Source organism: Oryzias latipes, chromosome 23, assembly GCF_002234675.1.
Source record: "Oryzias latipes chromosome 23, ASM223467v1".
Taxonomy (NCBI): Eukaryota; Metazoa; Chordata; class Actinopteri; order Beloniformes; family Adrianichthyidae; genus Oryzias; species Oryzias latipes.
Genome location: NC_019881.2, coordinates 10,741,198 through 10,769,196, shown reverse-complemented (window position 1 = coordinate 10,769,196; position 27,999 = coordinate 10,741,198). Strand labels below are relative to the sequence as shown.

Here is a 27,999-nt window from a genome sequence, read left to right as displayed (position 1 = left end):
CCAGTCTTTGGTCCAAGTCATTGTTCTAACTCAAACAGCTGCTTTCTGATTAAAGGACAAATTCAGTTTCAGACTTTAAGCACTTTTGGAAAAAAAAAAAAAAGTTAAAATAAGCTTAACCGGCCAACAGACACATTGAACTAAAGCTAAATTGAAATAATATTTAATATTTTCTTAACAAACATGAATAAAACATTTTTGTTAAAGTTACATTAAGGATTTGGCCAAATGAATAAAACTATTACAGTATTACAACTATAACAAAAATGCCCATAAAGTCCTCGAGGAACTTGTACATGATTAACATGTACTACTAATTTCTCTTTTTTTCAATTTTGGTTTCTGGTATGCCTTGGGATTTTTGTCAAGCAAAAAGTAGATCTTGTTTAAAAAAAACACTGCTCTTAACAAAACAAAAACTTGATTTATTATTTGAAAAAAAATTCAAATTACCGGTACACTGTAATCTTTGGAAGAACTTATTAATTTAGTATACCTATTAAATTTCTGAGGATTGAACCAATTTGTGCTAAGATGGTATTCTCATTTTGTTCAAATGTTTTTCTAAAATGAGTCATTTCCATCTATTACACTAGTTTTTTGTCACTCTAATCAAAATAAACTCCAATTAGGTTAATAAAAAACTCAAAAAATACAAACTATTTGCTTAGAACTGGCAAAAAATACCTATTATTGGACTGCAGAACATTCACTTTGAAGTCATTCTATCTTTTTCAGCTTATTTTTCCCTCATATTGATTTGTAGAACTCCTATTTAAACTTTTCCCAATGATTTAGATTTCCCATATTTCCACTTCTAATCTTTGGTCCGCATTTGAAATAAACCAGCTCTTTTGCAAGTGAATCCAGGTAAACCCAGAGTTCAGATAAGCTTTCACATCTGCTCAAATGCTCCAAACCATTAGAGGAAAAACATCTCTGCCGTGAACCAAACAGCCCAGTGTGAAATCACGTCAACTGTACCTATATCAAGGTCTCTGTTTTTTAACAGTAAATCAGTTTCTGCGTCAGCATCACCCGCTTAGAGTTTGGAAGGTCCAAACTCTGTTGAAATGACTCAATAAGACAGAGAGAACCACGTCTGCTTAACCTGCTGAGGCCTGCAGATAGTTTTAATTAAAAGTTTGAACGGCGTCCATCAGATTCCAGTCTGCTTTCCCTTAAGGAGGATTAAGAAGCTGTTATCATGCTTCAGTGGGTTTGCGTCATCAGGGGGAGACCTTTATCCTTTGAGATAGGAAAACATTTAAAATCCCTTTTGAGGATCAAGGAAGAAGTAGGTAAAATATGAACAACAGGACGTACACATTTTTAAATGTTTACAGGAATGATAAAGTTCAAATAAATATCAACTACCGTCTGAACATGCCTTTCAGTGGAAGTTATTGTCTGATGGAATCATTTAATGTTTAACTAATTCCTTCAGAGTTGATTCTATAGAAAATCCCACATTTTCAGAGCTTTTCACCTTATTTGTGTGAAAAAATTAATGGCCCAGACACAGTGTTGCATTAGCAGCGGTGAGGAGAATTTGTTGAAGTCAATGTGTGATCACACTGCATATTTCTATTTTGCTCTGACCAAAGCTAGAACATTTTCAGAAATGGTATCCAGTAGACCGGACTGACATTCCTTTGGAAAATATACTGACCTATTCTAAATAAAAGAAGTGATAGGTCTTTTGCCTGCACTGTAAGGCGATTACTAACGAGTACTCTGGAATGTTAACCTGATGCTGAAGTGAAACTAAAAAATTTAACAAAAAACATGGCGTCTATGTTCTACCGCCGTGTTTGGTGTGTCAGTCGCACTGTTTTGAAGACGCACTGCAGTGACTTTCTGAAGCCAAATGTAAAAGTATTTGGAGCTCGGTCGGTTTCCAAGGTAACCACAAAGGGGCTTATTACACAGCAACCAGCGCAAAGCCCTCCAACTTTAGAAGTAATCATGGGAAGGTTTACCTTTAATTTGGAAGGCATTTTTGAAAAACTCCAAAACGGTCTTTCTGAATAACTGACCGGCTGAGTTCTTCACTTTATTTACAATTGTTAGAAAAGCTGGTGGTTTGATGACACCAAGTCTGTTCAACATATGACAAAAGCTCAGCTGAAGAACTAAATAAATGAGTCCAAAAACACAAAAGAGTGAAAGCTTTTCTTAACTGTTTCTGATGCTGACTCCGCGTGTTTTGTTTGGGTAGCCTCAGCGTCTTGTGAGTCCAGGATTGGGACTCACTGGGCTCCCAAGTCGCGCCTGGTGGGACTTAAACTGATGTCCTGTATTGAGGACAGCTGGACTAACTTTTCTATGACACTTTGAGAGTTTAAACAAGAGAGAAAAGTACGAAAATGTTCATGTCTGTCTGAGAGAAGTGGATGAATTGTGTAGTGAGGAATTTTGCAGCCTTAAAACATCTGTAATTGTACTTTGCGGATTTCACCTATCGCAGATTATTTTATGTAACTTCCACGATAAATGAGGGAACACTGTAATACATATATTTTATTTTATTTTAATATTTTTTGTTTTGTTTAATAATAACACCGTAACTTTGAATGTGCTGAAGTTCACTTAAACCTTGTTTCCTCTGAGTGGTACGGTCCAGTTTAGAATGGTCCTGGCAATTCAAAGTTGGACCATCAATGTGAATCAGCTGATTCTGTTGTTGAGAAAAGCAGCTTTGCATCGTTATGCAAAACATTACCAACATAAATTGTTGCATAACGACGCAACACTGATATGAAAAGCCGCTTTTGTTTTCAGAATCAGCTGATTCAAGTTGATCGTGTCAAAGAGTAATGGTAGGTCCAACAGCCTGCAACATCTCTGTTGTTACAGGATAAAACAAAAAATGTAATGTTTATCACTTTTGTTTTGAAATTTCAGAGCTGAGCAACATTTAAATTGGTTCTATTAGAATTGTTATTATTTCATGTTTTTCTTCTGGCTACATGTTAGACACTACAAAGAGCTGTAATGGAGATCTGGCATCACCGTGGAAACATGAACAAATGTAGGAAGCAAAAGGGATTCAGAAAATCATCACAGCACTCAGTGACAAGCAGTAAACGGCTGCACCAACCATCTTTTCCCGTGCTGTTTAATATTCAGCTCTAAAACCCCTTACCTTTTGTTCTGCAGTCATGGTGAGGCTCTGCAGGCGGCAGGTCATGTTACTCAGGCTCTTCTCAAAGGCTGCCACCAGGTGAGACTGCAAACACAAGGAAATACAAGAGCTGACTTAAGCCTCTGCAGGATTAAAAAAACAACCAAAACACTCTAAAAGCTGGCAGAAAAGCATTCAATAGAAAAGAGTCTAAAAGGGAAACTTCTTTGCCATGAATATAAACTAAATCTTGTGTTGAGTTTGACAAACAACATGAAGATCTCCTCTCCAATTATTGAGCTGAACTTAACAAAGGCTTCATGCGAGCTTTAACAGGAAATGATTTCAATCCGTTTTAAAACTCCTTCTAACGATTGATAATGAAGCTCCTGTTCTGCTGCATAGATGAGCTGATGGGATGTTTGAAACAACAAAGCCCAGAAGTTTCAGAAGGACAAAAGCTCATGTGACTTCTCTGTTTCATTTTCTTGAAGTTCAGGACTGGATGAAGTTCACATCTGAGGTTTGGGCGCTGCAGACCAACCATCTTTTCTTTTTGACCGTTCAGGTGCAGCCCTTCTTTCCATTTTTACGTCACAGTGAAGCTGCATGGCAGATTTTTGTTGTTCTGGCAAGCCTGAGAGGTAGCAGCACGTTGGAACATCTCAAAGTATCTGGCTTCACACAAAATATTTTAAATTAGAATCAGAAAGCATACACAGAGAGCCTGCACTGCTGCCACCTCCTCTCCGCCTGACTCTGCGTTGGTCTTAACCTTTAGAAATGCCAACTCTTCAAGTGAGTCCCTGAAAGCCCACATCTCCTTCCAGCTCCATCTGTGAGCTTTGGTTCCCGGCCCCCTGGCCCACCTGTCTTCTCTGAAGGAGGCGCTGACTGGACTCTAATGTGTCGCTGGGAGAGACCATCTGTCTCAATCCTGGGTCCTCACAATGATGCTCATGCCCGGATTCTGACCTCCTTCAGGTCCAGGTCAGAGGGAAATAGTTGGCCAAAGACAAAACAAGTCTTTGAAGGAAAGCCCTTTTCTGGATGAGCAGTGAGAGACGGTTTAACCCTTGTGCTATCCTAGGCACTTTAACATTGGGAGTTGGGTCATCTAGACCCACTAGACATTGCGCTGAACCTTTTTTCTTCAATGATTTGTGATCTTCACTGGTGTCCATGGATCACATGAAATCTTTCCACCTTTATCCACCTTTGTAATGGTAGGAATAACACGTCAAAGTAAGGGAGGGGTCATATAAGATAGCACAAGGGTTATAGAAACAGGAAGGAGATGAGGGAGAGAAAGAGTGAGGATGGCTGATGTGCACTTTATTTTAGGAGAGAGAATTTGCTCCTTATCCCTGAGCATACAGCAGCTCTGGGATCCTCAGGGTGCCATTTTATTTTGAAAATGTTGTCAAACACAAATACTTCCTGTTAGGTCAATCCTGTTGATCTAAACTGACGGGACTTAGCTGCTGCAGCTCGTCAAATAAGACGTAGCGCATCAAAACGCCTCCCAGCCCCAGAAAAAGCATGGTGACCGGTGTGACCACACCCAACATGTCCAGCAAATTCTGTCTAAAATTTTTTTTTACATGTGTAGCAGCAAAAGCACTATTCCTATAAACAAAACACCTCCCCATTTTGTTTTTATAAAATAAAACCAATCCTAAAGTTTGGCTGCTGGATCTATTTCGATTAGTGTATTAGCGGAATTACTTATGCAGCAGCACAGCAAAGGGGCAGGTGATGATTGAATGACCTCAGTCAAGCACTCTCCACTTTGCCATTGAGCTGGAAAGATTTAAAAAGATCCAGGAAATGGGGAGCATTACGAGTAATCACTCTGTAACACACTACACTTCTGACTAGTCTTTTATTTAAAATTATTCATTCATAAAATGTATTTTTTGGTTTTTGGAAAGATTTCAAGTTTGCTTGCAAAAACTGCTCTTCACGCTCTTTTAAAGGCACATCAGACTAAGCAAAAATGAACACAACAGCCCATTTTCTGCAAAGTAGAAAACCATTAAAGACTAAATGACCCAAAAAAATGAATTAAATTGTTTTAGAGGATAAACCCGAATTCTAATAAATGCAGAGTAATGTTGCAGCAACTTTTATGTCTCTTAAACTTCAACATTTAAAGAAAATGGATGAAAGAATTTAATTTTTAAGCAATATTTTTTTTAATACCATTTTTAGGAAAAGTCCTTGAAAAAGTTGTCTACCAACAGCTCACTGACTTTCTCTTATTAAACAATTCATTTGATGTTTTCCAGTCAGGTTTTAGACCCCATCATAGCACAGAAACTGCTCTTATCAAGGTAACCAACGACATCCGCCTGAACTCTTATGATGGCAAAGTCTCTGTCGTAATCCTGCTAGACCTGAGCGCTGCCTTTGATACTGTTGATCATGGGATCCTTTTGCACAGACTTCAAGACTGGGTTGGCATCTCTGGATCTGCCCTTAGTTGGCTCAAGTCTTATCTAGAAGACAGGAAATACTTTGTTGAAATTGGGAGTTGTGTCTCAGACTACATGGACTTGACTTGTGGTGTGCGCCAGGGATCGATCCTGGGACCCCTTCTGTTCAACCTCTACATGCCGCAACTAGGGCAGTTAATACGTAGAAATAACATATCTTATCACAACTATGCAGATGATACTCAGATCTATGTGTCACTGACAACAGGTGAATATGGGCCGGTGGATTCACTCAGCCACTGCCTCCAACAGATCAGTGCGTGGATGCAGAACAACTTTCTCCAGCTAAACTCAAACAAGACCGAAGTTATTATTTTTGGCCCACAGAAACAAAGAGAAAATGTCAGCAGCTACCTTCATTCTCTGTCTCTTAAACCCTCAAATCAAGTCAGAAATCTAGGGGTAATCATGGACTCTGACCTGAACTTTAACAGCCATATCAAGTCAGTAACATCAGCTGCATTTTATCATCTGAAAAACATTGCCAAAATCAAAGCCAGACCTGGAGATACTTATTGATGCATTTGTCTCCACTAGGTTAGACTACTGTAACGCCTGCTCACCGGCCTCTCCAAACGAGCTGTAATACAGCTTCAGTACATCCAGAATGCTGCTGCTCGAGTCCTGACCAGAACCAGGAAGTATCATCACATTAGTCCTGTGCTCAGGTCTCTGCACTGGCTCCCTGTACCTCAAAGAATAGACTTCAAAGCAGCTCTGCTTGTGTACAAGTCTCTCCATGGCAGCGCACCAAAGTACATCTCTGACATGTTAGTGCCATATGAACCATCTCGTACTCTGAGGACCTCAGGGACCGGCCTCCTGTTGATTCCCAGTGTCAGAACCAAACAAGGGGAATCAGCGTTTCAATATTCTGCAGCTAAAATCTGGAACAGCCTCCCTGAAGTCGTAAGGCAGGCGTCTTCTGTGTTCATGTTCAAATCTAGACTTAAAACATTTCCGTTTAGCCGTGTATATGACTGAAAGGTCCTATCTGCACTTTTCTTTCATTTCCTTCCTTTCGTTTTAAATCAATTTTCTAATTTTTTCTTTTCTTTTAAAGTAAATTTCACGTTGATTATTTCTATGATGTATTGTGATTTTAATGCATTTTTCTGTTTTGTGAAGCACCTTGAATTACTTTGTATACGAATTGTGCTATACAAATAAACTTGCCTTGCCTTGCTTAATTATTTTTGCTTCCAACCACCAAAGTGTATTAGTAGCAGAGAAAGAAAAGAAACATTAGTTATTCTTAACAAACTCCACGTGTATTTAGGGCTGTAAATAGAAGAGCATTCAGAAGCTGCTGAGGCTTTGATTTAGACAGAATCTGAGCTGACATGCAGAAGAGGAGGTGGCACCAGCAGACCACCACGCTGACTTGCAAACAGCCAGACTTTCTGCTCAGATCAGATGCTGCTAAGCATGGGAACAGACTGCATGTAGCCCGGCATGGAAGAGTATGACAGCAAACAGAGCAGCCTGTATCATCAACAGATATGTTAACCCATATTTCATTTAATGGACAAACTGAAGGTTTTATTTTGTGGAATTTATGTAGAGAAAGCAACAAACTCACGAAATAAAAAGAACTATTTTGGCTTCAACACTATAAATGTATTTGTACATAAAAGCTGAAAGATCCATCTTCTTTGATGTGATCAATATAGGTCAACTTTAGGGTATTGCATGATAAAAAAAAACTTTTTTGCATTTTCAGCAAATACAAGTCATTAAGTCAAAGAAAACTACTCAAAACCAGTTGTGGTGTTTGACTTTTGGTTGGAACCATAAAAAGAGGTAAAACATTGGAAGGAACATTAAATCATAAAAAAGAGGCAGTTGGACAGAAGAAAGCAACACTTGTGTCTTTGTCTCAAAACTTTTTCCCAGTTGAAATATAGTGAGGGAGAAAGATATACCACAACAAAAACACTATCATCTTAACTCTGACTTCTTCCTTAATGTTGCTTTCAAAACTAAAGTCTCTGCAGTCACATCGGTTCAGCAGGTTGCCACTAAGGCGTGTTACACAAGAAAGCAAACTTTAATTTCCTTTACAGTGAAACTGCCTGACTTTCCAACACAAATAAACAAAGCTACACTGTGACTCCAGATTTTTCTCCCCTCTCTGAATACTTTTGATACTCGTGAGTCGTGACGACCGTACGCTGGTGAGCTTTCATGGTCAAGATTGTCCTCGTGAGTAGGTGTGGCTGTTTGACTTCTAAACGATCACTGAACAGCTGCACAGGGTGTTGTCCAAATGAATTCTAGCATGGAGGCAACTTTGTGTCTTGAGCAGGCCCTTGGAAGCTGCAGGTCAAACTGAAACATCCATCCACATCCCTTTTGGGTCACAGGATTGCTGGAGCCTATCCTGCCATGTGTTAAGCAAAGGCGGAGTATACCCTTAACAGGTCACCAGTCTGTTGCCGGGCCACACACTCACAAACACACCTATTTAAAGACCCAGTCCAATGGAAAATGGTGTTCTTGGTGTTTTTAACATGTTCTTGTAGCATTTTTCTGATGTTGCATTTCTCAGTATTTCTTTATAGAAATTGTTGTGAATCAGGAGCAGACAATAAAATGCTTTTGAAAATAATGTATTTGGGATGTAGAAGCGACAATGGTGGGCAACAAGCTCTCTGCTCCGCTCTGCTCTGATGCATTTACTTGCAGACAAATAGATCCATGAAAGTCTTGTGTGGGAAGAAAGAAAACCCACACATGCACTAGGAGGACATGCAAACTCACACACAGAAATGAACCAACTGGGATTTGAACCAGGAGCTTCATGTTTTTTTTTTGGGGGGGTGGGGGTGGGGGGGGGGTGCTATTTAGCCCTGCTGATGGTAAAAAGCATCAGGTCTTATGAAGTTGGTTCATCTCATCTGCTGGTGGATTTCTTTGTTATTCTTTACAACACTGTCCTTTGCGTTCTTCTTCGGTTATAGAACATTGAGATCATAAGGGTGAATGCTCCTCCCCCAAACAGCTCTCAGCTTCAGAGGGTGGTTGAAGGTCTTCGAACCTCAAAATGCTGCACCTATGCTAGTCTACACCTCTTTCCTCAGCTCCCAATGTCCAGTCCCCTCTGATTAACTTAGGAGATACTTTTCTTAGAAACATTTGTGTATGCAAGAAGAAAAATAACAGATATGAAACCACAGCAAGTCTAGCAGCTTCAAATAGAAAAGCTTCAACTGCTTTCAAAGGCAGCAAACTCACATTGGCAGCCAGCTGAGAGGTCAGAGTCGCCACCTTCTCCTGAGAGGCGTCCAGCTCCCGCCGCAGCTTCCGGATTTGCTGTTTTGGGAAGACAGGACAAGTAAATGCCTGCCTTTCAAAGAGCTGCTAAAAATACCACATGGTTGCTGAAGAAAAACTGTGCTGATGCTTGTAATCTGTTTACAAAGACTCTGGAGTGAGGTGTGAACAGAAAGTGTGGGGGGATTACCGTGGAATTTTGGACTGTTTGGCCCTTGATTGAAAAGAAAAGAGTCAAAATTAACACTATGTTGCATGCTCCCATCAAACAGCATGAAGTGACTGAAGCAGCTAAAGAGATTAAGAGGGTGAGTTTTACACTCGAGTCAAACAGTATCAGCAAATATCCCCTCATGCATGACGGCCAACAGCTTCCAAAAAGATTTGTAAGAACTGCGTTTTCTATCAAGTAGTTTCCACATTTAAAATAAATGCTGTTATTTTAAACTAAAAATGTTCAAATGGAGGCCTGCTCTAAATTTTCTTTACCAAACTGTTTGCGACGTGAGCTGCAAGTCTCATTAACAAGGCCGTGTTCCGATACGTATTTGCTGTTTACTGTTAGACCAGATGAACCAGGACAGATAAAAAGAATGGTTAAAGGTGTCAGAAATCAAACCTTGAGTGTGACCACAACTGCGGTTACACGTGCAAAATGTTTTGATCGGATAAGAATTTAACCGTGCACATGGGCTCAGAAAACTTTTTTCCGAATATAACAAACGTTTACATCAGTACATTTTCTGTCGGAATAAATCCTTTGCACATGCGCAGTACTCTCTAAAATACCGGAAACGTAAATGAGTTCCGCTGCAAACAAGCCGACCTGCCACATACACTTGGCAGCTCTGTAATAAAGAATATGATCTTCTAAACGTGCTTTTATTATTGTTATAGTTGTTATGAAGCGCCTATTCTCTTATCATTTGATTTTTAATCCGTGTGGTCAGTGCTTATTTTGTGGCGGAACGGAGCTGGAAGAAGGGTTAGGAGAAGGCTAACACACGCTAACAACATTTAGCCTTGGATGAACATAAAATCCATTGTGGAAATGCTGCAATCTGATTCTTGGCTGAACATAAATTTGTGGTAATAACATCAGCCTTTTTTTTGTCGGGACACGACTGAAAACACAAATCCACGTGATTGTTTGAACGGTTTCTAAGGACTGAGCAGCATTTCTGCTTTGAAAAGTTCACACACGAAAGCCAAACAAAGCCGTGTGTGAGCTGCCGGTCCGAGCTCTGTTTGGAGACACAGTTCTATCAGGAGACACGGTTCTCCTGAGTTCGGTAGCTCGTTCACCTAGAGCTGCGGGACGGATCACGGTCTCCCACACTTAAAGCTGGGGCAGACTATTTCGAACGGCGTGTTTACATGACACATTTTTCTTCTGATCAGGCGTTCATTCTGATTACTTTTGTCCATGTAGACGCAGCTAATGAGTCAACGGATGCAGAGAAAAGGTCATAATCAACACCTGCATCACCCCTGAGCGGACTGACTGTTGACCCTCATGGCTTACCGGACACTTGGACGCAACAGGTGCAATTACAACGATTTATGGAATTTTTTCACCTATAATTCACAGTAAAATAATAATTTAAAATGAACTTGGATTTTAAAATAAGTATGAGTTTTGGTGCCTTAATTCAAAGAAAATTTACATTAAAATGAATTTAAGATAAACAAAGAATTTAAATTTAATTTTTCTAATATTAAATTGTAAATCCCAAAATGCAATGTTTTTTATTAAATGGTACCAAAAGCCCCCGAGAATATAATATAAAACTGATTTGTCTTTTGTTAAAATTTTATTTAAAAAAATGCAAGATTGAGTTGTTTTCACATTCAATTCAAAATGCACCTTTATTAAGAAAATTTAATTGTTGATTGAGAATATCGATTACTTAAAAAAACGTCCATAATGAAGAGTTTGAGTGAGAAATTAGACTTTTTATTGGAAAAGAAAATAGAAGTTTCATGGAAATGTGACCTCATGGTCTCTGAAAGACTGTTGTGAAAACACAGAGACGTCACAGCGGGATGTGGAGGTTTTATGTTTGCTTGTAAAATGATAACTAAACTTTTAAAAAGTAAAATTTTTTTCTTGTCTGCTCGATTGCAGTTCCCAGTTTGTGTCCGGTGTGAGAAAAACACACTGGACACAAACGCAGATGCACTGCAAATACTGAAAATTACAGAAATGTGTCAATTCTAAAATAAGACACAATTATTTCACAAGAAACAACACAGAGAGGTAGAGTAAGATGTTTTAAACGATATTATCATTTTTGTTTGATCAGTTGGCAGCTTTTTTTAATAAGGAATTTGATTTATTATATGGATGTTTTCCATCGACTGCACCTGGTGAGTCCTAGCCTTCAGCTTTTGTAATGAACAGGATGAGTTTTCCTGTGTATAACTGAAAAATCAATGCAACATAGAGTTAAAGGAGGTCATTGCTTCCATTTGTGTCATGTAAGCCACACGGGAGACATTTTTGGTCAAAAATGTTTGAGGGCTAAACTCAGGAGGAGGGATCATCACTGCTTTAGCTTTGATTGACATGCAAACAGAGACAGCATTCAGACACAGAAAAGGCCCATCAGAGGAAGTCCACATGAAACCCAAAGCTGAGCAGAGCTGCTTCACTCTGCAAACGGCACCATGAAGCAGCAGGAAGGAGCTGGAAGAAGCATGCAGACAGACACATGTAGGAAAGGCTCCTCATCCTTACCTCTGAGTGTGCTTTCTCCTCTGTCTGCAGGAGAGAAGCAGAGTTTCATTTAGAAAGAGTTTCTTTTTGTTTTTTTTTGCAGACATACCTGGACTGGAACTAACTTTCTATCAGCTGTCTGAAAGGTAAAGCGAATGTAAAAGAATTGAAATAATTTAAGAATGGAATGTTCTAGCTAAAGGGACCGAGCTGCTGACATAGTAACAGTAAGAGTTCAGCTTAATCAGAAGATGAGAAGAGCAGGCAGTCCGGTTCTGGGTTCTGCCACTTACCGCAGAGTACAGAGATGATGTGCTGGAGACCAGAGACAAGGAGGAGCCGTGCACTGTAGACACAGAGCCAGGGGGTTATTGACTGTTCCCAACGGGAGGAACCTAAGCCACTCATGGAGCTATAGTCAGAGCGAATCCCAGCAAATGCAGGGGATACTCAGGCCATGTACCGCTTTAATGTCGGACAGCATTTTCACAGACCGGTCTGTTGGAGGCTGAAGTTGGCATGTGATTTTTTTATAAACTGCTATATTCCCTTAACTTCTGAGGGTAACGTTTATCTTCATCCTCTGGTAAATATCTGCTGATGTTTTCAACTTTATATAATCTATAGAGTTCACGTAGGAACCATTAAAAAATGACATAGATTTTCCTCTAACAAATAACTGTCAAAGGGTTAGCTAAATGCCAACTTTAGCCTCTTCCAATCCAACTTATAAGTGTGACGAATAAAATAAAATAAAATAAAATAGAAAAACGATCTCTAAAACTGGTATTTTCTAAATATCCTGTTTGAACAGCTTTATTAGCATTATCCTCGTCACATTAGACAGCTGGTTGATGAATATTCTGCATTATTATTATGGTATGTGGGGATAACTGTCCCAATAAATCCATATTTGGAGAAAAAGACTCCTGGCTTTTGTCTGTTAAATGCAGCTTTTATTTTGAAGTCGAAGGCTCTTCCTCTGTTTGCTCTCTGGATCTTTTCTGCCAAAAGAAACGTTCCAAATATGTTTGTTTTTTTGTTACCTTTGCAAGCTTGGGGGTTTTAATTTAGCGGTCGGAGTAGCATTTCACTACATGATCAGTAACGGCTACCGATCAGTTCTCGCGTGTGTAAAAATACAGGATCAGGACTGCACATACCTTACTGCACATTTACCAAATCGGGCTGGTCTACCTGATCCGTTTTGCGCATGTGCAGATGTTTTCTTCTTTTTCTGTTTCATTTGACATCAGTTTATTCCCCAGTGTACGAAGTATTTTTATTTAAATTATTTAATAATGAATTACAAGTTTTTTTTAAATTTTGAAACAACAAAGGTACAAAAAAGTATGCGTAATACAGGAGCAAATTTAAATCAAATTGCTTAAATGTTGCAATATTGTTACAGATTGTGTAACAGATCGCGTAGCTGTTAAAGATCGGGTAGTGACACAGCTGCTTTCAGAAAGTAGCAAATGCATTTTTGACACGTGACCAAGCGACTTGACATGCATCCTAAGCTTCTCGAACCTTCATCCGTGCTGTCCCTGAATGAGCCAGAGCGGCTGATGGCTCGCGGCCGTTCCTCCAAAGAAGTTGCGCTGCCACCCAGTGGGTGAGCGTCTCCGTAAAGGTCGAATGAGTCCTGGGCAGGGATGCTGCTGGAGCGGCTCATGCTGCTGGCCCCTGCTGGTGACAGGTTGTACTGGCTCATGTTGGTTGGGCTCACTGTGCAGAGCAGAATCACTGTCAACGGATCCCCATTAAAACTTTCTTTTTTACATGAAAATATCTCTCAACTCACATAGGTTGGAGTAGTGGTATTTTCCAACAGGGTTGCAGGATGCTCCTGGAGGAGAGAGTGGAGACTGGCTGCCGGTGTCCTGAAGGCCTCCGGTGGAATGCGACCTCAGCCACTCCTTACTTTCTTCGTGGGACATCTGCCGCGAAGACGGTGGGTACCTGAAGCCACACACATGCCATCAGGATAAGATATTTGCAGGAGATGCATTGCAGGCATGAGCATGCAAGACTTTCATGCAGATGGTGACGTGCATGCATATTTCCTCAATGTCAAAGGTTCATTTTTCCACACTCGTCTTCCACTGGGTACAGTAGAAAGCACGGCCAATGGTAAACCCTCTTCACCTGTTAATTTTCTGCCAACAACTGAAACAACAACAGTAATCCATGGTTTCCATGAGATTCCAAAGCCCCCCCCCCCCACCCCACCCACGCGCGTCCATCTCAGCAGAAATCCTCCATATCAACAACACCACAATTGGCCATATTTAATCCTGTGAGGAGGATAATTGAGTTTGCTCATCCATTTTCAGACCCCTCCTCCTCCCTAGGCCCCCATTACTACGCTTGTCACATCTGACCCCATGCCCGCTGTCCGCCTGTGCTTTGGGTTCTTTCCTCCGCCAAAAGCCGGCTTCAGATCTTAATGAAGGTCGTGACATTGCTGCATTCCAAGCAGACTGATATCTGCTTCTTTTTCAGCTCTGAGAAAGAAAAATGCCCAACAGGCAGTCCGGGCCAGTTTCCTACAGCAAGACACTCAGTTGGCAGCTGATGATATAAGCTGCTCTGAGGAGGCAGAAAAAAAGGAACAATTCAATTTCAGTCAAATTGTGCGCAATGAGATGACCACAGAAGCACGCTGGCACTTCACATTAAAAAGTGCAGCAGAAGCTCATCTGCTAGAAACAAACATGTGTATGGTTGGAACGCTGAACACCTCTCTCAACAGCTCTGCAGGAATTCTGCAGAAGTCGTCTGATAAATGAACCAAACCGATGCTGTTCTGTACTTTGTGATTCCTGTTTTATGTCTTAATCCTCTATGCCTTCATGCAGCATGCTAAACAACATGCTCAACACTTTCATGCCAGATTATCTTCAACAGCAACAACGGACAGCATTTTAATACAATTTTCTTTTAACCCTGGATAACCATCCGTATCATGTTTGATTTAGGCATTTCTGAGACTCATTAACCTGATCCAAACCTTCCTTAAAAACCCATTATTTATAGCCTGGTCCATGTTTTCTGCCCTGTAGTTCATCATCATTCCACTAGGGGCATTCAAAGGGCTTTTCCTGCTCATTTCAAAACGGCTGCTTCTGTGAAATGTCAAAAACACTTTTGGCTTGAAAGGTTTTGCTAATTATCTAGACTTCATGGTATAACCTATCTATTCCTTTCTACACAATTACTTGCTGTATTGACAGAATGCAAAATGTGTTTACCATTATTTCTTTATAATCCAGTTACATCATGTGTGGATCAAATTAAAGAAGGTGAGTAAATAGGGTCATTTTTTCCTGAACACCCATGTCAGTATTTTGCCCTTCAACTAACAATATTGTGAGCAAAATCTTCCCATATTACCCAATGTTACATATTTGATACTAACTATATGTCATGATAAAGTGATATTGCAACATATGCATTGTGTATTTCATCAAATAGTTTAATTCAATTTTTGTATTTCTGTCAATTTAGGCTTAAAAAGTTGATTTCACTGATGTTTGACCCTCTTAAATTAATTTTTGCTCACATTTCATTAAATATATATGTAAAAATAGTTAAGTAAAGCATAATTGGGATGGGATTATAAAGATTTGCTCCTGCTAACTCCTTTACAAGCAAATTATTCTTTATCAAACTTCACATTTAATGGATTCAATGTGTCATCAATTGTGTCATCATAATGGCCTCCTAAACATGGATATGAAGATGTTTACATATCGTCTTTTACTCCTTCCACTTTTATTTTTCCACAAATCCACAAATGTTTGATACATCTAGGTACGGATGTATATTTATTTTGTTCGCCTTCTTTTAGTATTTGTTTTGTTTTGATTGCTTAAAAAAACCCATTCCGATTTTAATTCTAATATAAAGGCCATGTCACAGAACTACTAAGTACATTTTGAGCATATTACGGGGATGAAAAATGGTTATACGTAAATATATGTGAAAAAGTGAGAAAAGTTGTGGTCTTGACGAGAAATTTTCACAGATGTATCACGAATGAACCACGTTAAAACCATAGAAGAAGTATGAATAAACCACGCAAAAAACACGCAAATAGACGTAAATGCCAAATCTGGCCAAAATTCGCAAGTCAATTATGTAATTTGAACGTGATATGTGTGCCGTATACGTGATATAAAGGCTATACATCGGTGGTGAAAAGTCCATTAGACATATGTGGAATGGTCTTGAAAAGCCACAAATATGCGTATACATCTCACAAAAATCATGCAAAATTGTGTGCCATTTATGTAATGATTGTGTATATAGGTAAAATACCATACACTGCATGATTCACAACCAAACAAGAACTCTAAACAGCTCAAAACTGAATTCACGTAAAGACTCATCGTTTGAAACCCTCGACGGACGTCTGCGAGCATCAATAAATGAAGAAACACTTATGAATTACATATATCACACATGTATCACGAAAGATTGAAATTACATGCGTGGAAAATGCGCAAAGTGGCCGTGTGACACAGCCTTTACATTTATCATTTGCATTTTTTATATTTTAAATCTGTAACTGTAGATTTTTTTCTGTTTCTATCATTGTGATTGCTCTTTAAATAAATATTCAACCTCACACATAACAGGTCATGTTATTGGAGAAATGTGACCACTGCTTGTAAGACATCTTAACAGGTATCAGAGTAAAGTCATGAATCCATCCATTTCTAAGCTTGTTCCCTTTGACAGAACCTGACAGGAACTCTCTGCAGCAGACTGCAGGGTGATGACAAACAGGTAGAGAGCTCCACATCCCACACATTATTCTGATGACAACAAAAAGACAGAGCTGAAAGAGGGGTTCTGCTTGCAGACGTGTTGTACCTCAATCCCTTTTTGGGAAGCGTGTTTCTGTCGAGAGGCATGCTGTTGAAACAGAGGATCAGCCCATTAAACAAGAAACAAAACTGGGTTTTTGTGAGGTCCAAACGAAAAGGTCCAATCAAATTTGACAAACTTTTGACACAAAAGATGAACAAAAATGAGAACAGAAAGACGCAGCTTTAGCTTTTCAAGTGGAAACACAAGAGTAAAGCAGATTGTTTAATTTTTGAGCAGAACTGGTGACAGAAAGCTGTTTCCTGCTGTGTGTTGTGTTGCAGTGCGTGGACAAAATGATGGACACACTGACGCAGATGCACTGAAATGACCTGAAAAGACTTTTCTGTCTTAATTTAAACTCTTTATCGTAGAGTCAAAACCATGACGGAAAAAAGAACAGAGAAGCTAAATATGACTTTTTATTCATGTCAGCGTTGGTTATGGTCTGGCCTTTTGTAGTTGGTGGGGAGAAAACTGTTCTCAAATGAAACAATGAATACGATTGTTTCCAATCGTATTCCCTCTTACTCACCCCTCAGACAGGGTGGACTTGACACTGCCGGTTCGGGTAACCTTGGGCCCATGGTGGCCCAGCGGCAAATCAATGGACTCAGAGCTGGTGTGCAGACTGGTCATGCTTTGGCAGCTCAGTGTGTCCTTGCTGCCTGCTGATGAGCTACAGGCAGGCCAGGGCCGAGAGTTGGAGGGCAGGGAGAGGCCTGAGGCCGGGCTGGAGGCCAGGGAGTCGGTGCACAAGTCTGGGGTTTTGCCGTACAGCGGGCTGCTGGCCCCGCTCAGGCCGCCGCCGCTACCCAAGCTTCCTGTGCCAGAGGAGGGGGAGTCCAAGCTGGCCTGCCTCGCCAGTGTGCCGTGGGGGCTGCCCAGAATAGACGGGCACTTGCCAGAGTCGGGGGTGCCCGGAGAGCTGGGCTTGCTGCTGGCTTTGGTACCAAACAATCTGGGGGTAGAGAGGCGGGTGGAGGAAGGAAAATTGATGAGCATCTGCAAGCTCCACACTGGACAAAGATGGACTTTAGCCTAAAAACGTCTCACTGGCTTTATCTCCACCACAAACTCCAAAATATGAATAGGTTCACCCCAACACATCTGCTGCCACAGCTTTGCCTGAACTGTCAAGGCTCTGTGCGCTTTGTCTTCCACACATGCTCAGTCTGCTGCTCTGCTGGACCATTTATTCTCTGAAGACAAACCCAACAGTCTACTGATGATTAAGACCACAAACCTACAGCAGCTTGATGTCCATTAACACCATCAGAAGTTTAGAATTAAGGAGTCAATTTCATCTACCGTTTAGCTAATGTCATTGTAGAAATGATGCAGATGATTAATCAGGTAGGTACATCCAGGGAACACTTTAGTTTCATGTTTAACAAAAGTCTGTCACCAAAGCCTTTAGAAATCAAGAAAACAGGATGTTGAACAAATTGCAACCAGAATTCTAAAAAGAGTCTGGATGTTTTTTTTAAACTCCATGTAAGTAAAATTTAAGGCTTTACAATCATACAAGTCAAAACTAATGGAGCATAGGTTATTTTAATGTTGAGATTTGTACACTGTTATCCACCAAATGCGCTCATTTGAAGTTTGTATTGACTTGAGGCGTTCTATCCACGGTGCAGCTTCTTCTATGGATTCAGAGGTGAATTAAAAGATGAAAGCTTGACCCCCCCAGCCAGATTCGGCACAACCAGTACAAAGTTCAAAATTTGGACTTATCTCATCACTAAACCTTTTCTCACTTTGAGGAGATCCTTTTTGAACAAGTCTTAGTCTGAAGACTGGGGTCAATTCTGACTTTGCCCTCACAGGAGAAGGTTCGGTCCGTAATGTTACTGACACAATCACACTTATACAGGAAGTCCTTATCCCTCACATACAGAGATTTCTTCAGTTTCTCCATTCTTTATTCTTTCTTTATTCACTAAATACGATGCGGTTTGCTCCCTATGCAGATCTTCTGATAACCACAACCCTAAATATTGTTGTTGCTCATTTTAAAGTGTATTTTTGGAGTTATTTATTATCTATCTGCTGTTTTTTTAATAGAGCTATGGTAACAAGATAATTTTCACTTTGTGGAATCAAAAAATTTCTATCTATTCTATTATTTTATGACGTTTTTGAAACATGCACCCTATAAATTGAATTGCTTAGTCCGTAGATGTTTTCTGACTTTTTTCTGTGTTGTTTTCTGGCTTTTTTCTGTTTGTTGTCCCTGTGACAACTGTAGCTGCAGTCCCATTTTAAATGAGCTCATTTGGTGCATTAAGTGTAAAAACGTTTCAGTTGAAGTGTTTCATTGTTGTTTGTGTTCTCTGGTAGATGAAGTTGTTTCGGAACTTCAGGTCATAAGTAACAGCTCTGAAACCCTGCGGACCAACAAACACATGCCTCCTAAAAGTCCTGACTTTGTTTTTCAGACAAAAACTTTTTTTGGAAAGGATGTGGTGGGATGGTTAACGCACAGTGAGCGACAGACAGCTGGAGGTGGACGCGTGTTTGTGTGTCTGACCTGCGAAAGGTGGGAGAAGCAATGTCAGGATATTTGGTTCCCGGCTGTCTGAGGCCGGACTGGCAGGCAGAGCTGGAGGTGGGGCTGGACTTAGGAGAGGTGGAGAGTACAACTGTTGGCTCTGGTTCCAGCCCGCCTACTTTTTCTTTGTCTGTCTGAGTGACGGTGACAGGACTGGAGCGGTCGGAGTTGACCTTTCCATCCCTTCGCTTGGCCCCTGCTTGCGCCGCTGACTTGCCACTGACGTTGGAATCAATGCTGCTTGAGCTAGAGCGGTGGCCACTGCGCCCTGCAGCCCCCCCGCTGGAGGACTTGGCTGGCCTGGGCAGAGAGCGGTACTGCAGCGTGACTTTGGAGCCGCTGCAGCTGAGCAGGATACCGTCATCCTGAGGCTGTGAGCCGTCCAGGCTTGTCTTCCTCGCCCCTCCAATGCTGGTGCCTTTGCAGAGCGCCGCTGAGGATTTGGGCGCTTTGCCCAGAGTCGCCGAGCCACTGGCTAAAGTGGCCCCACTGGGAGTGATTAATGTGCCAGGGGGTCCGGAGAGCTTCTTGTACCCAAATGAGCTGGTGGTGGGCGGGCGTGCGATGCCTGATGGGGGTTTCTTGCCTTCATCCCCACTGCTCCTGCCAGCATCAGAGGGAGAGCGCTGGATGGCAGCGGGACTCTTGGAAGGTGCTTTGCCTTTTTCTGAGGCCTTAGCATCATCTGTTTTCCCTGTAGAAGTTCACAAATAATCATTAAGAAAGACATTTTCTAAACGGTTTAACATTTAAGAGTGCTAACATAAAAAACACCTAATTTCTTTTGTTTAAGAGATGGAGTTTTTTATTTTATCAGTTTATCAGTGAATTTAATAGACAGCCTTTTGGTCCCTCAGTGGCAGTTAGGAAGAGCTCAATAAAAAAAAAGTGATTTGACAACAAAGACATTAAGTGAAATAACAGCTTTGATTAATAAATACAGTCTGAAAGTGGAAAAGACCTGTAGAAATGTCCTTTAGAAGCATCTATTTGCCATAAAGCCCTGAAGGATGTTTGATTTGTAAAAGATTTCTGCAGATTTTAGCAGATGTCATTTGATGCTTCTTGTGTCTAAAATCCCCAAGAAAAACCACACCAGATTCTATAAAATGCAATTAAGAATAATTGTTAGCTTTTAATAATGCTTTTAATTTTTAGCTTTTTAGATCTGTTGCTAAAGCGTTGCATTGCAATCTACCAATAAATAGGTAGATTTTACATTAATATGAACACTAAATACTCCTGATAAAGGTTCAGTTTTTGCAGTCTGCCAGACCACCCACTCCTCTCCCAGCATGACATCGTCTGATATTACTGTCCAAACTAATCCTGGTTATTTTATGGGTTTATCTATGGTATCACAGCATATAATAACAGATGGTAAATGCACTGGTTTTCTACAAAGCAGAATCTCTGTTATTGTCATATTTGACACTTTAAATAACCCTAAGTGATGGTTATTTTACCAAACGGACAAAAAAGAAAAATGTTTTTATTGGAAAAAAAACCTGGATAGTTTACCTTGTGTTTTCAGGCCAGCAGGAGTCCCCTTTGTCCTGGGGGGCGTGATGCCTACCTGGGCAGTCATGCCCCTCCTCCAGGAGCCCGTCTGGGACATCTGTGCCAGCGCCGCTGTTTTCTGACCAGTATCCTCATACTGACCCTGGGTTTGGGAGGAAGACGAGGATGACGAGGGCTTCCAGCGGGAAGGGCCGCTCCCGGGATCCATGCTTGCGTCCAGCTCCTCCTCCACTTTTTTAAGGTCTTCGGCGCCGGCCCAAGTGCTGCTCACATCTTGCTTGGCATGTTTGGACCTGCTGCCTTTCTGAGACTGCAAAGCGAGTTTGTGAGATATTGAACAGAACATTCAGTGATCATTGAAAAGAAAAGCTGCGGGTGTAAAATAGACTGATTTGCTCAAATCATGAGGCACGTCATCAAAAGTTAAAGAAGTTCTGGTTCTAATGTCACGGGGGTCTGCCAAGCAGAGCAGCAGGGTCCCTGTCTGTGTATAAAGCAGCCATCTATGCTGTCTCAGATGATCTCCTCTGTTGGGATGCACCCCCCCCCCCCACCTCCACCCCTGCAGGAGAACACACACAGTGAAGACCAGCCCACCTTAACAGATGGCCAGTCTCCCTAGCAACACGAGAGTCTCTTAAGATCCCAGCGTGTTGAGAATATGAGCCAAGTATGTAAAATCCCTCAGCTGTGGGTTCAGAGCTTGCTCACAGGCCGCTGCTAAAGTTCCAGTCTCTCAGACACCATTGTTCTGCACGGATCTGCCTTAGACACCTTTTAGAGCGTCTGTCCTTAACAAGTTTAAGTTTCTTAAGTTCTTTACGTTTCAAAACTGCAGTGACAGAAATGACCGAATTACAAACTAATACTGTTAGCTTCACAGTAACAAGCATTCGAAACACTGTATCTGTCCTAGTAATGATGTTCTAGGGAGGCAGTTTTCATCAGATCACAAAGCTCAGAAGGTTTTGTTGTCAACAGTATAGCTTGTAAAGAAAGAAACGCACAAGCCATAGAGTCATGTGACCTCCGTGTTTGTGTCGGGCTGATGTAACGTCAGAACTCTGGGTCTGCAAATGGCATCTATATCATTGACTGAGACACTCACTCAGTCCACTTGTCAGACACAGTCAATTATCTGTACTCACAAGGCGGGACAAACAGGTCTAACAGTTATTGAAACCATGCCCTCACCTTCTTCCACTTTCGGCTTCTCCCATCAGGGGTCGCCACAGCGAACAAGTCGCATGGTAAATTTTGGCAATGTTTTACGCCGGATGCCCTTCCTGACGCAACCTTCTCAAACCGGGCTTGGAACCGGCAGAGGTAGAGAAGGGAACAGGGAGCAGCCCGGAGTCGAACCCGGGTTTCACGGACGGAAGGCGCCGCAAACCAGCACGAGCTAAACTGGCTCGAAACCATGCCCTCACCTACCATTCCTAATTTGAATCAAATCTGTCAGTAACAAATGTTGCAGTTCCTCAAAAGACCACTGGAGGCTGGTATCAGAAGAGAGCAGTTATCTACCAACTCCTGTTTCAAAATGTCAGATTTTCTACCAAAACACACTCATGTCACCGATGTTGAATCCCAAAAACATCTTTTGAGATAGAACAAGAAACATGATAGCTGGGTTGTGTTCCTCTGTTATTTATCAGCTTCTTGATTTCCAGCACTTCCACATGTCTACTCAGCTGGACAATGACCAAACTCAGGTAAGGCTGAGGTGGGGCTAACATGAAATAAAATAGGTTTTTAATTTGAGCCCTGTTTTGTTCCCACTGTGCCTAAGCAAGTGACCGCTTTACCAGAAGCAATTGCTTTTTAAAGTGATGTACCTGACATCCCTGAAAGCCAAGTAAAGAGTCGGGTGATCACGGACCCCTCTGTGTTCTTACCTGACTGCTCTTGTTTTTGTGTGAGGAGCTGCCAGAGGAGTAAGCAGGAGTGTTCAGGTCATCCGTACTGATGTTGTCCAATGTGTCGCTGAGGCCACTGCTCACTGAGCTGCTGTCATCCCAGCTGCAGGACAGAGGAAGCACAATGAAATGACTGAGCAGAAGAATGCAGCACAAAAGCAACCTTCCAGAGTATTCCTTATTCACATGCATCCGTACGAGAGGGGGTTTGACTAGTACCGCACCGTTAACCCAACAACGGGTGGTTGTTGGCCCGTGGAGATTTGTTGAGATGAACAGCTGCATTATAAGGTAAGCTGGTGTGTCTTGCAATTCCCTTGAGGCTCAACCCTTAAGGGACATGAGGATGGAACATACCATTGTTGAGTGTGTGGTACATGAATTGTGAAGTATTCGTGAGAATAATGCAAGTTATGCACTTATGACGTTCGAGTGATGCTGTTGAACGGTGTCCTTACGCCACACTCTAGTTCAGGGGTGGGCAATTATTTTAACTCGATACTAAAAATTCGATAGAAGGGCCGGACCACAAGCAGAGTTTTTAGTTTTTTCTAAAGTTTTAGTTTAAAACTTCTGTTCTCATTTTTATATTGTGAAGCCCTTTGGTACCTTCAAGGAGTTGTAAAGTTCTGTATGAATGAAGTTTCATTCATTCATGATTTTTAATAAAATAAATAACATTATTTGTGAAATAAATCTGCGTCACACGTCTGCAGAATCAGGGCTACTGATCACGGATCATCTGTTCTCCCCTAGCTTCCATGTCAGATCCTGTAAAAAGTGAATCAAATAATGAAGCTCAGAGACGTGAGTCTGTCCGACATCGGCAGCACTGCATTTCACTACAACTCCCATGATGCATTAGGTTAAGCGTCTCTTACTGCCCTGCTATCATAAAGCACAACACACATCTGACAGTTTGCAAACCTCGATGAAATCAAGAAAACAGTTTATTTCTCTTTCAAGGTTTTTGTTGGAGAACAAAGGACTCACAGTCAGAGATTCTTATGTTTGTGGTCACCTTTTAGAAGAAACAACTGCTTTCTAAAAATGTCTCGATTGAAGGACAAATTCAACTTCGGACTTTTTTATTCAGTTCAGTCTAAATATAAGTAAAAACAAAACAAAAGAATCAGCATCAAGGTGAAATTTCAAACAGACAAATTTAACTAAAACGAAACAATTTAATCTTCAAAAATAATAAAAAACATTTTTGTTAAAGTGGCATTTTTGATTTAGACAACAGAAAAACTTCAGCGTTATTTTTGTGTATTTACAACTGAACTCATAAACATGAATATAATGTTGGTCTTTTTGTCTAAAATTTCTCAAACATGCTGTGTTTATATATTCGTTCAAAAAAATATATACTTTCGGACAAACATAAATATTAAAAATATATAAATATCAAAATAAATTACAGCTTAGGAAGAATTTCATTTTATTTGGTTTTTGTGAGGTTTACAAGAACTTGCATTTTAATAAATTGGAGGGAAAAAATACTTCCTGGGCAATTACTTTTTGAAAACTATTGCAACTTTTAGGACAACCAGATGCAACATCAAATGTTTTGTGCCTCAATTATTACGAAAAATGCATGTGAGATTGTGGAGGGACTGAACATCAATACAGACTACAGAGTTTCTCTTGTTTTCAATTTTTGGTTGCTGGTTTGCTGTGGGATTTTTGTCAAAAAAAAAGGACCTTGGCTCCAAAAAGGTTGAAAAACATTATTTTAGTCATTAGTGAGGTGTGAGTACTGGCTCCTTAGCGACCGCACACAAATGCTGCATGCACAGGGTGTGCATGCGATATGTAGGGGGCCCGTAAGATGTCCACACATTTCTGATGTTTAATTTCCTCATTTCTAACAATCAGACTGCTAGGATGAGGGATTGCTAAACCGGGCCCACGGATTAACCAATTGTGCTCGTACTGTTGCGCAGAGCAGCCGGACCAATAGTTTCGTGTTTGGAGGCAGGGATGGGTGCTTCGAAGGAGGCTTCGGACCGCAGTCCGTCCGGCTTCTCTGCGTGAGCAGGCTGCTGGACTCAGGATAACCTTATCTCCTGGGAGATTTGTATATCCAAGCAAATTAGCGGCTCTGGGACAGGCGGAAGCGGGTTTTGAATGAACAGTCTTGAGAAACCGTGCAAACAATCATGTGAATTTGTGTTACTACTCGGGTCCAGACAAAATAAAGGCTGATGTTATTTCAGTTTAAATTCATTCACGGCTAAATGTTGTTAGAACGTATTAACCTAATCTTAACCCTTCTTCCGGGTCAGTTCGGACAAGAATAAAGCACTGGCTTCACAGATTTAAAAAACTACAAGCGAACATGCACTTAATAATAATCATAACAATAATAAAAGCCCGTTTAGAAGATCATCTCGCTCTATGCTGCAGCTTTGTTTGTTTACAACCGAACTCAATTTCTTCTTCTATGGTCGTACCGTAATTTGTACAGACCAATTACCATCTTACGCGTCATTGGTCCAACGTACAGCCAATCAAATAGTGTGACCTCATCATTAGTCGTAGGCCCCCCGAACACCTATTGCAGGCCAAAGACTGGTCATGTATGAACCCAATCTCCGAACGAAAGTCTCCGAGCAATGTGTGCGCGCTCGATTGCGCAACAGTATGAGCACAATTGATTAATCCGTGGGAACGGTTTATCAATTAACCGGTTTTCTTTTCTTTTTTTAACCACTGGCACCTGGGGGGCTACGTAGGGGCACGCAAGGAGTGTACACTTTTTGTATCACAGTACACCGGTTTTGAGGGGGTTAAGAAAATGTAAACTCTGTACGACAAGCCCGTGTCTCACCTACTTCACTCTTGCGTGTTCCCCTAGACCACATGTGTCAAACTCAAGGCCCGGGGGCCAAATGTGGCCCGCCATGTCAATTTATGTGGCCCGCAAGAGCATAAAAGTTGTTAATTTCTTAAAATAAAAAATAAAAGTTGGTGTGTATTTATTCATATCTAGGGGGAATTGGACTTGAAATATCGGATTGGGAAACTAGACATTAGGACTTAAACATTGTCCATATAAACTAACCTGACAGAATCAAATTTAACAGGATTTATGCTAGAGTAACAAGCAAACATATGTTTTCTATGCAACTGTAATTGTCAATTTAAAAGGTTATAATAAATAAATAATGAGTTATCTAACATTAAGGAGTAGTTATGTTTATTTTTCATTACATTTAGTTACATGTGTAAGTTATATCTGGCCCTTTGAGGACAACTACTATGCTGATGTGGCCCTCGGAGGAAATTAGTTTGACACCCCTGCCCTAGACCTGCAGCGTGCTAGCAGGAAACCTATGCATGAATATTCTTCGTCTGCAGGCTCAGCGGTCTATGATCCTAAAAAGGTGTCCACCTGCATGCATCGTTGCCCATTTTTCACCCACAGACAGCACGTATCCACCTGCAAGAACAGCTGTGAATGAGAGACTAGCGTGACAAAACAGGACTGTTTGTCAATGCAGATCACCTCCTCTCTCTTTAGAAAACCCAACTTTTAATGCCTCAAAGACAAAACAATCTGGAGAATACTCCAACTCTGCAAGACGATCATTTCCATTTATCCAGATTATGTAAAATCATTTTCCCTTTAATTGACCAAACTATCTGACTGATGAATCTTTTATGATTCAGTTAGTAACTCTGGGTGAAGATGAATCACATCAACAATCTCTTAATGGAAAAACCTTCTAAAGGCATCATTCCTATCAAAGTTTTACAACCAACATTACAGCAGAAAAACTTAAACAGATAATAAGTTTATTTTTATATTAAACTAATTTTTTTATCATTAAGTGAAAATGGCCTTCTCAAACAATAATTCATCTTTTTGGTGGTATTGTCCTCTATTAGGCACATATGTTCATTGAATTTGACAGCTTTCAGCTCCCTTGTGACAGTTCACATACAGGTGCACAATGCAAACTTCTTATAAATAAGTGTTTCCATGCCAATGTGCCAAATCACATCTTTCTCATGCTGCTCCTTACCTGCTCCTTTGGATGCAGCAGACTCAATTATTATCTGATCAAACATCCCGAAGTGTCAGTCACACCCTTTTATTAGGCATAGTAAATATGACTACAAAGAACATATTAATAAAGGAAACCCTTCCAGAATCTCAATAATTCTCCTTAGAAGGTCAATTCAGTCATGTGTGATTACATGCTAAAGATAAAGGGACCTGGGGGCAGCCTGAAAATGAAGGAATAATGGGTTGTTCCGACAAGAAATGAGCTCAGTAGAGGATGTGATGAAGGAGGTCGAAAGTGGAGGAATTCCAGACAGAATTAAATGAGGTTATGTTATTGATTCGTAAAAGTTTCTTAAATGAGAATTTTATTTAAAACACATCAGTATTAAAAATGAATCTATTTATTGTTATTAAATACCTGAAAGTTAAAATGGAATTCTCATTTGAAAACATCATAGCCTCAAAAACACAAGGGAATCTGACGCTGCAGATAAATGCAGGGTTAGAGGAAACCTACTTTAGCAACCCACTTGTGCACTGGTGCGGCTGAAAATCGATTCTGATAGCTTCAAAATGAGGAGCATTTATCAGTACAGGCAAAACTTCTGCAGTCAGTGACCGAGTACCTGCAATACCACCCAAAATTATACTGATTTACAGTTAAAAGTTTAAATCAAAGTAGGGGAAAGTGTCAATCACTCTATTTTTCAGTTTCTTGTGTACTTTTCCATTCAAATATCATTTCATTTTTAATTATTTTGACATCGCAACCAGTATTTTTTAAATTTAGGTTAATCTATAAACTATTTCAGATACAGAAACACTTTTGTCTTTATATTTTATTAAAATAAATGGATTTCCATGTATCATTGAATCTTAGCACAAATTGAGTCACCATAGTAATGACATGGTTCTCCACTTACTGCATTCACATCAAATCAAAACATCAGTGGTGTGTATAAGTGGAAGCGTTTTCTTTTTGTACACACTCAGGTTTTCAAACAATTACAGACATTCAAACATCGCTTCCCTTTGACCACTTGCTGTCGTGTTTTTGTGTTGAGTGTAGCAAAATCTGACAGCTTGATGGTTCTTGCTTGATGGTTGCTTCTGCAGAACCAATGAGCGTTCAGGTTAAATGGACCTGTGCTGTCGCATTCTCAGATCCTTCTGCCTGGTTGCCTTTGCATTGGGATATTAAGTCATGGCTCAACTTTGACACTTTCAGCAAAATCGAACAGTCAAAAGTGAAAGACAAGAAAGTAAATTATATGAATCATGAGCAGATAGGACACAGAAAATCAACCGTTAGATTCTGCACCGTAATAAGGAAGTGGGACGGGCATATTAAACAGAATCTGTTCTGCTCATCTAAAAACGGGAATTGGAGCAAAGCTTCAAGTTAAAGATTCAAGCTCCGCTTGGAGAAACCATTTGCCAATCACGTGCACTTAAAAATGTTCCTGTAAAGACCGTGTCTTTACGGGAA

The 27,999-nt window shown here is 40.6% G+C and overlaps 1 protein-coding gene across 11 annotated transcripts in view; it reads right to left on the bottom strand.

The window, feature by feature from the left end:
• The window catches only part of nav3 (neuron navigator 3), a 236,108-nt gene that overhangs the window by 29,125 nt on the left and 178,984 nt on the right, over nucleotides 1–27,999 (bottom strand). For 5 of the 11 annotated variants that reach the window (XM_023952465.1, XM_023952466.1, XM_023952470.1 and 2 more), the window contains 12 exons: nucleotides 22,475–22,598; nucleotides 20,577–20,886; nucleotides 19,035–19,749; nucleotides 17,034–17,459; nucleotides 16,505–16,546; nucleotides 13,428–13,585; nucleotides 13,154–13,351; nucleotides 11,914–11,966; nucleotides 11,642–11,665; nucleotides 9,092–9,115; nucleotides 8,863–8,940; nucleotides 3,149–3,232 (listed from right to left, as the gene is read on the bottom strand). In XM_023952465.1, coding sequence (XP_023808233.1) covers nucleotides 3,149–3,232; nucleotides 8,863–8,940; nucleotides 9,092–9,115; nucleotides 11,642–11,665; nucleotides 11,914–11,966; nucleotides 13,154–13,351; nucleotides 13,428–13,585; nucleotides 16,505–16,546; nucleotides 17,034–17,459; nucleotides 19,035–19,749; nucleotides 20,577–20,886; nucleotides 22,475–22,598 — 2,236 coding nt within the window. The remainder of the gene's footprint in view (nucleotides 1–3,148; nucleotides 3,233–8,862; nucleotides 8,941–9,091; nucleotides 9,116–11,641; nucleotides 11,666–11,913; nucleotides 11,967–13,153; nucleotides 13,352–13,427; nucleotides 13,586–16,504; nucleotides 16,547–17,033; nucleotides 17,460–19,034; nucleotides 19,750–20,576; nucleotides 20,887–22,474; nucleotides 22,599–27,999) is intronic. The other 6 variants (XM_023952467.1, XM_023952474.1, XM_023952469.1 and 3 more) reach the window with 3 other exon arrangements.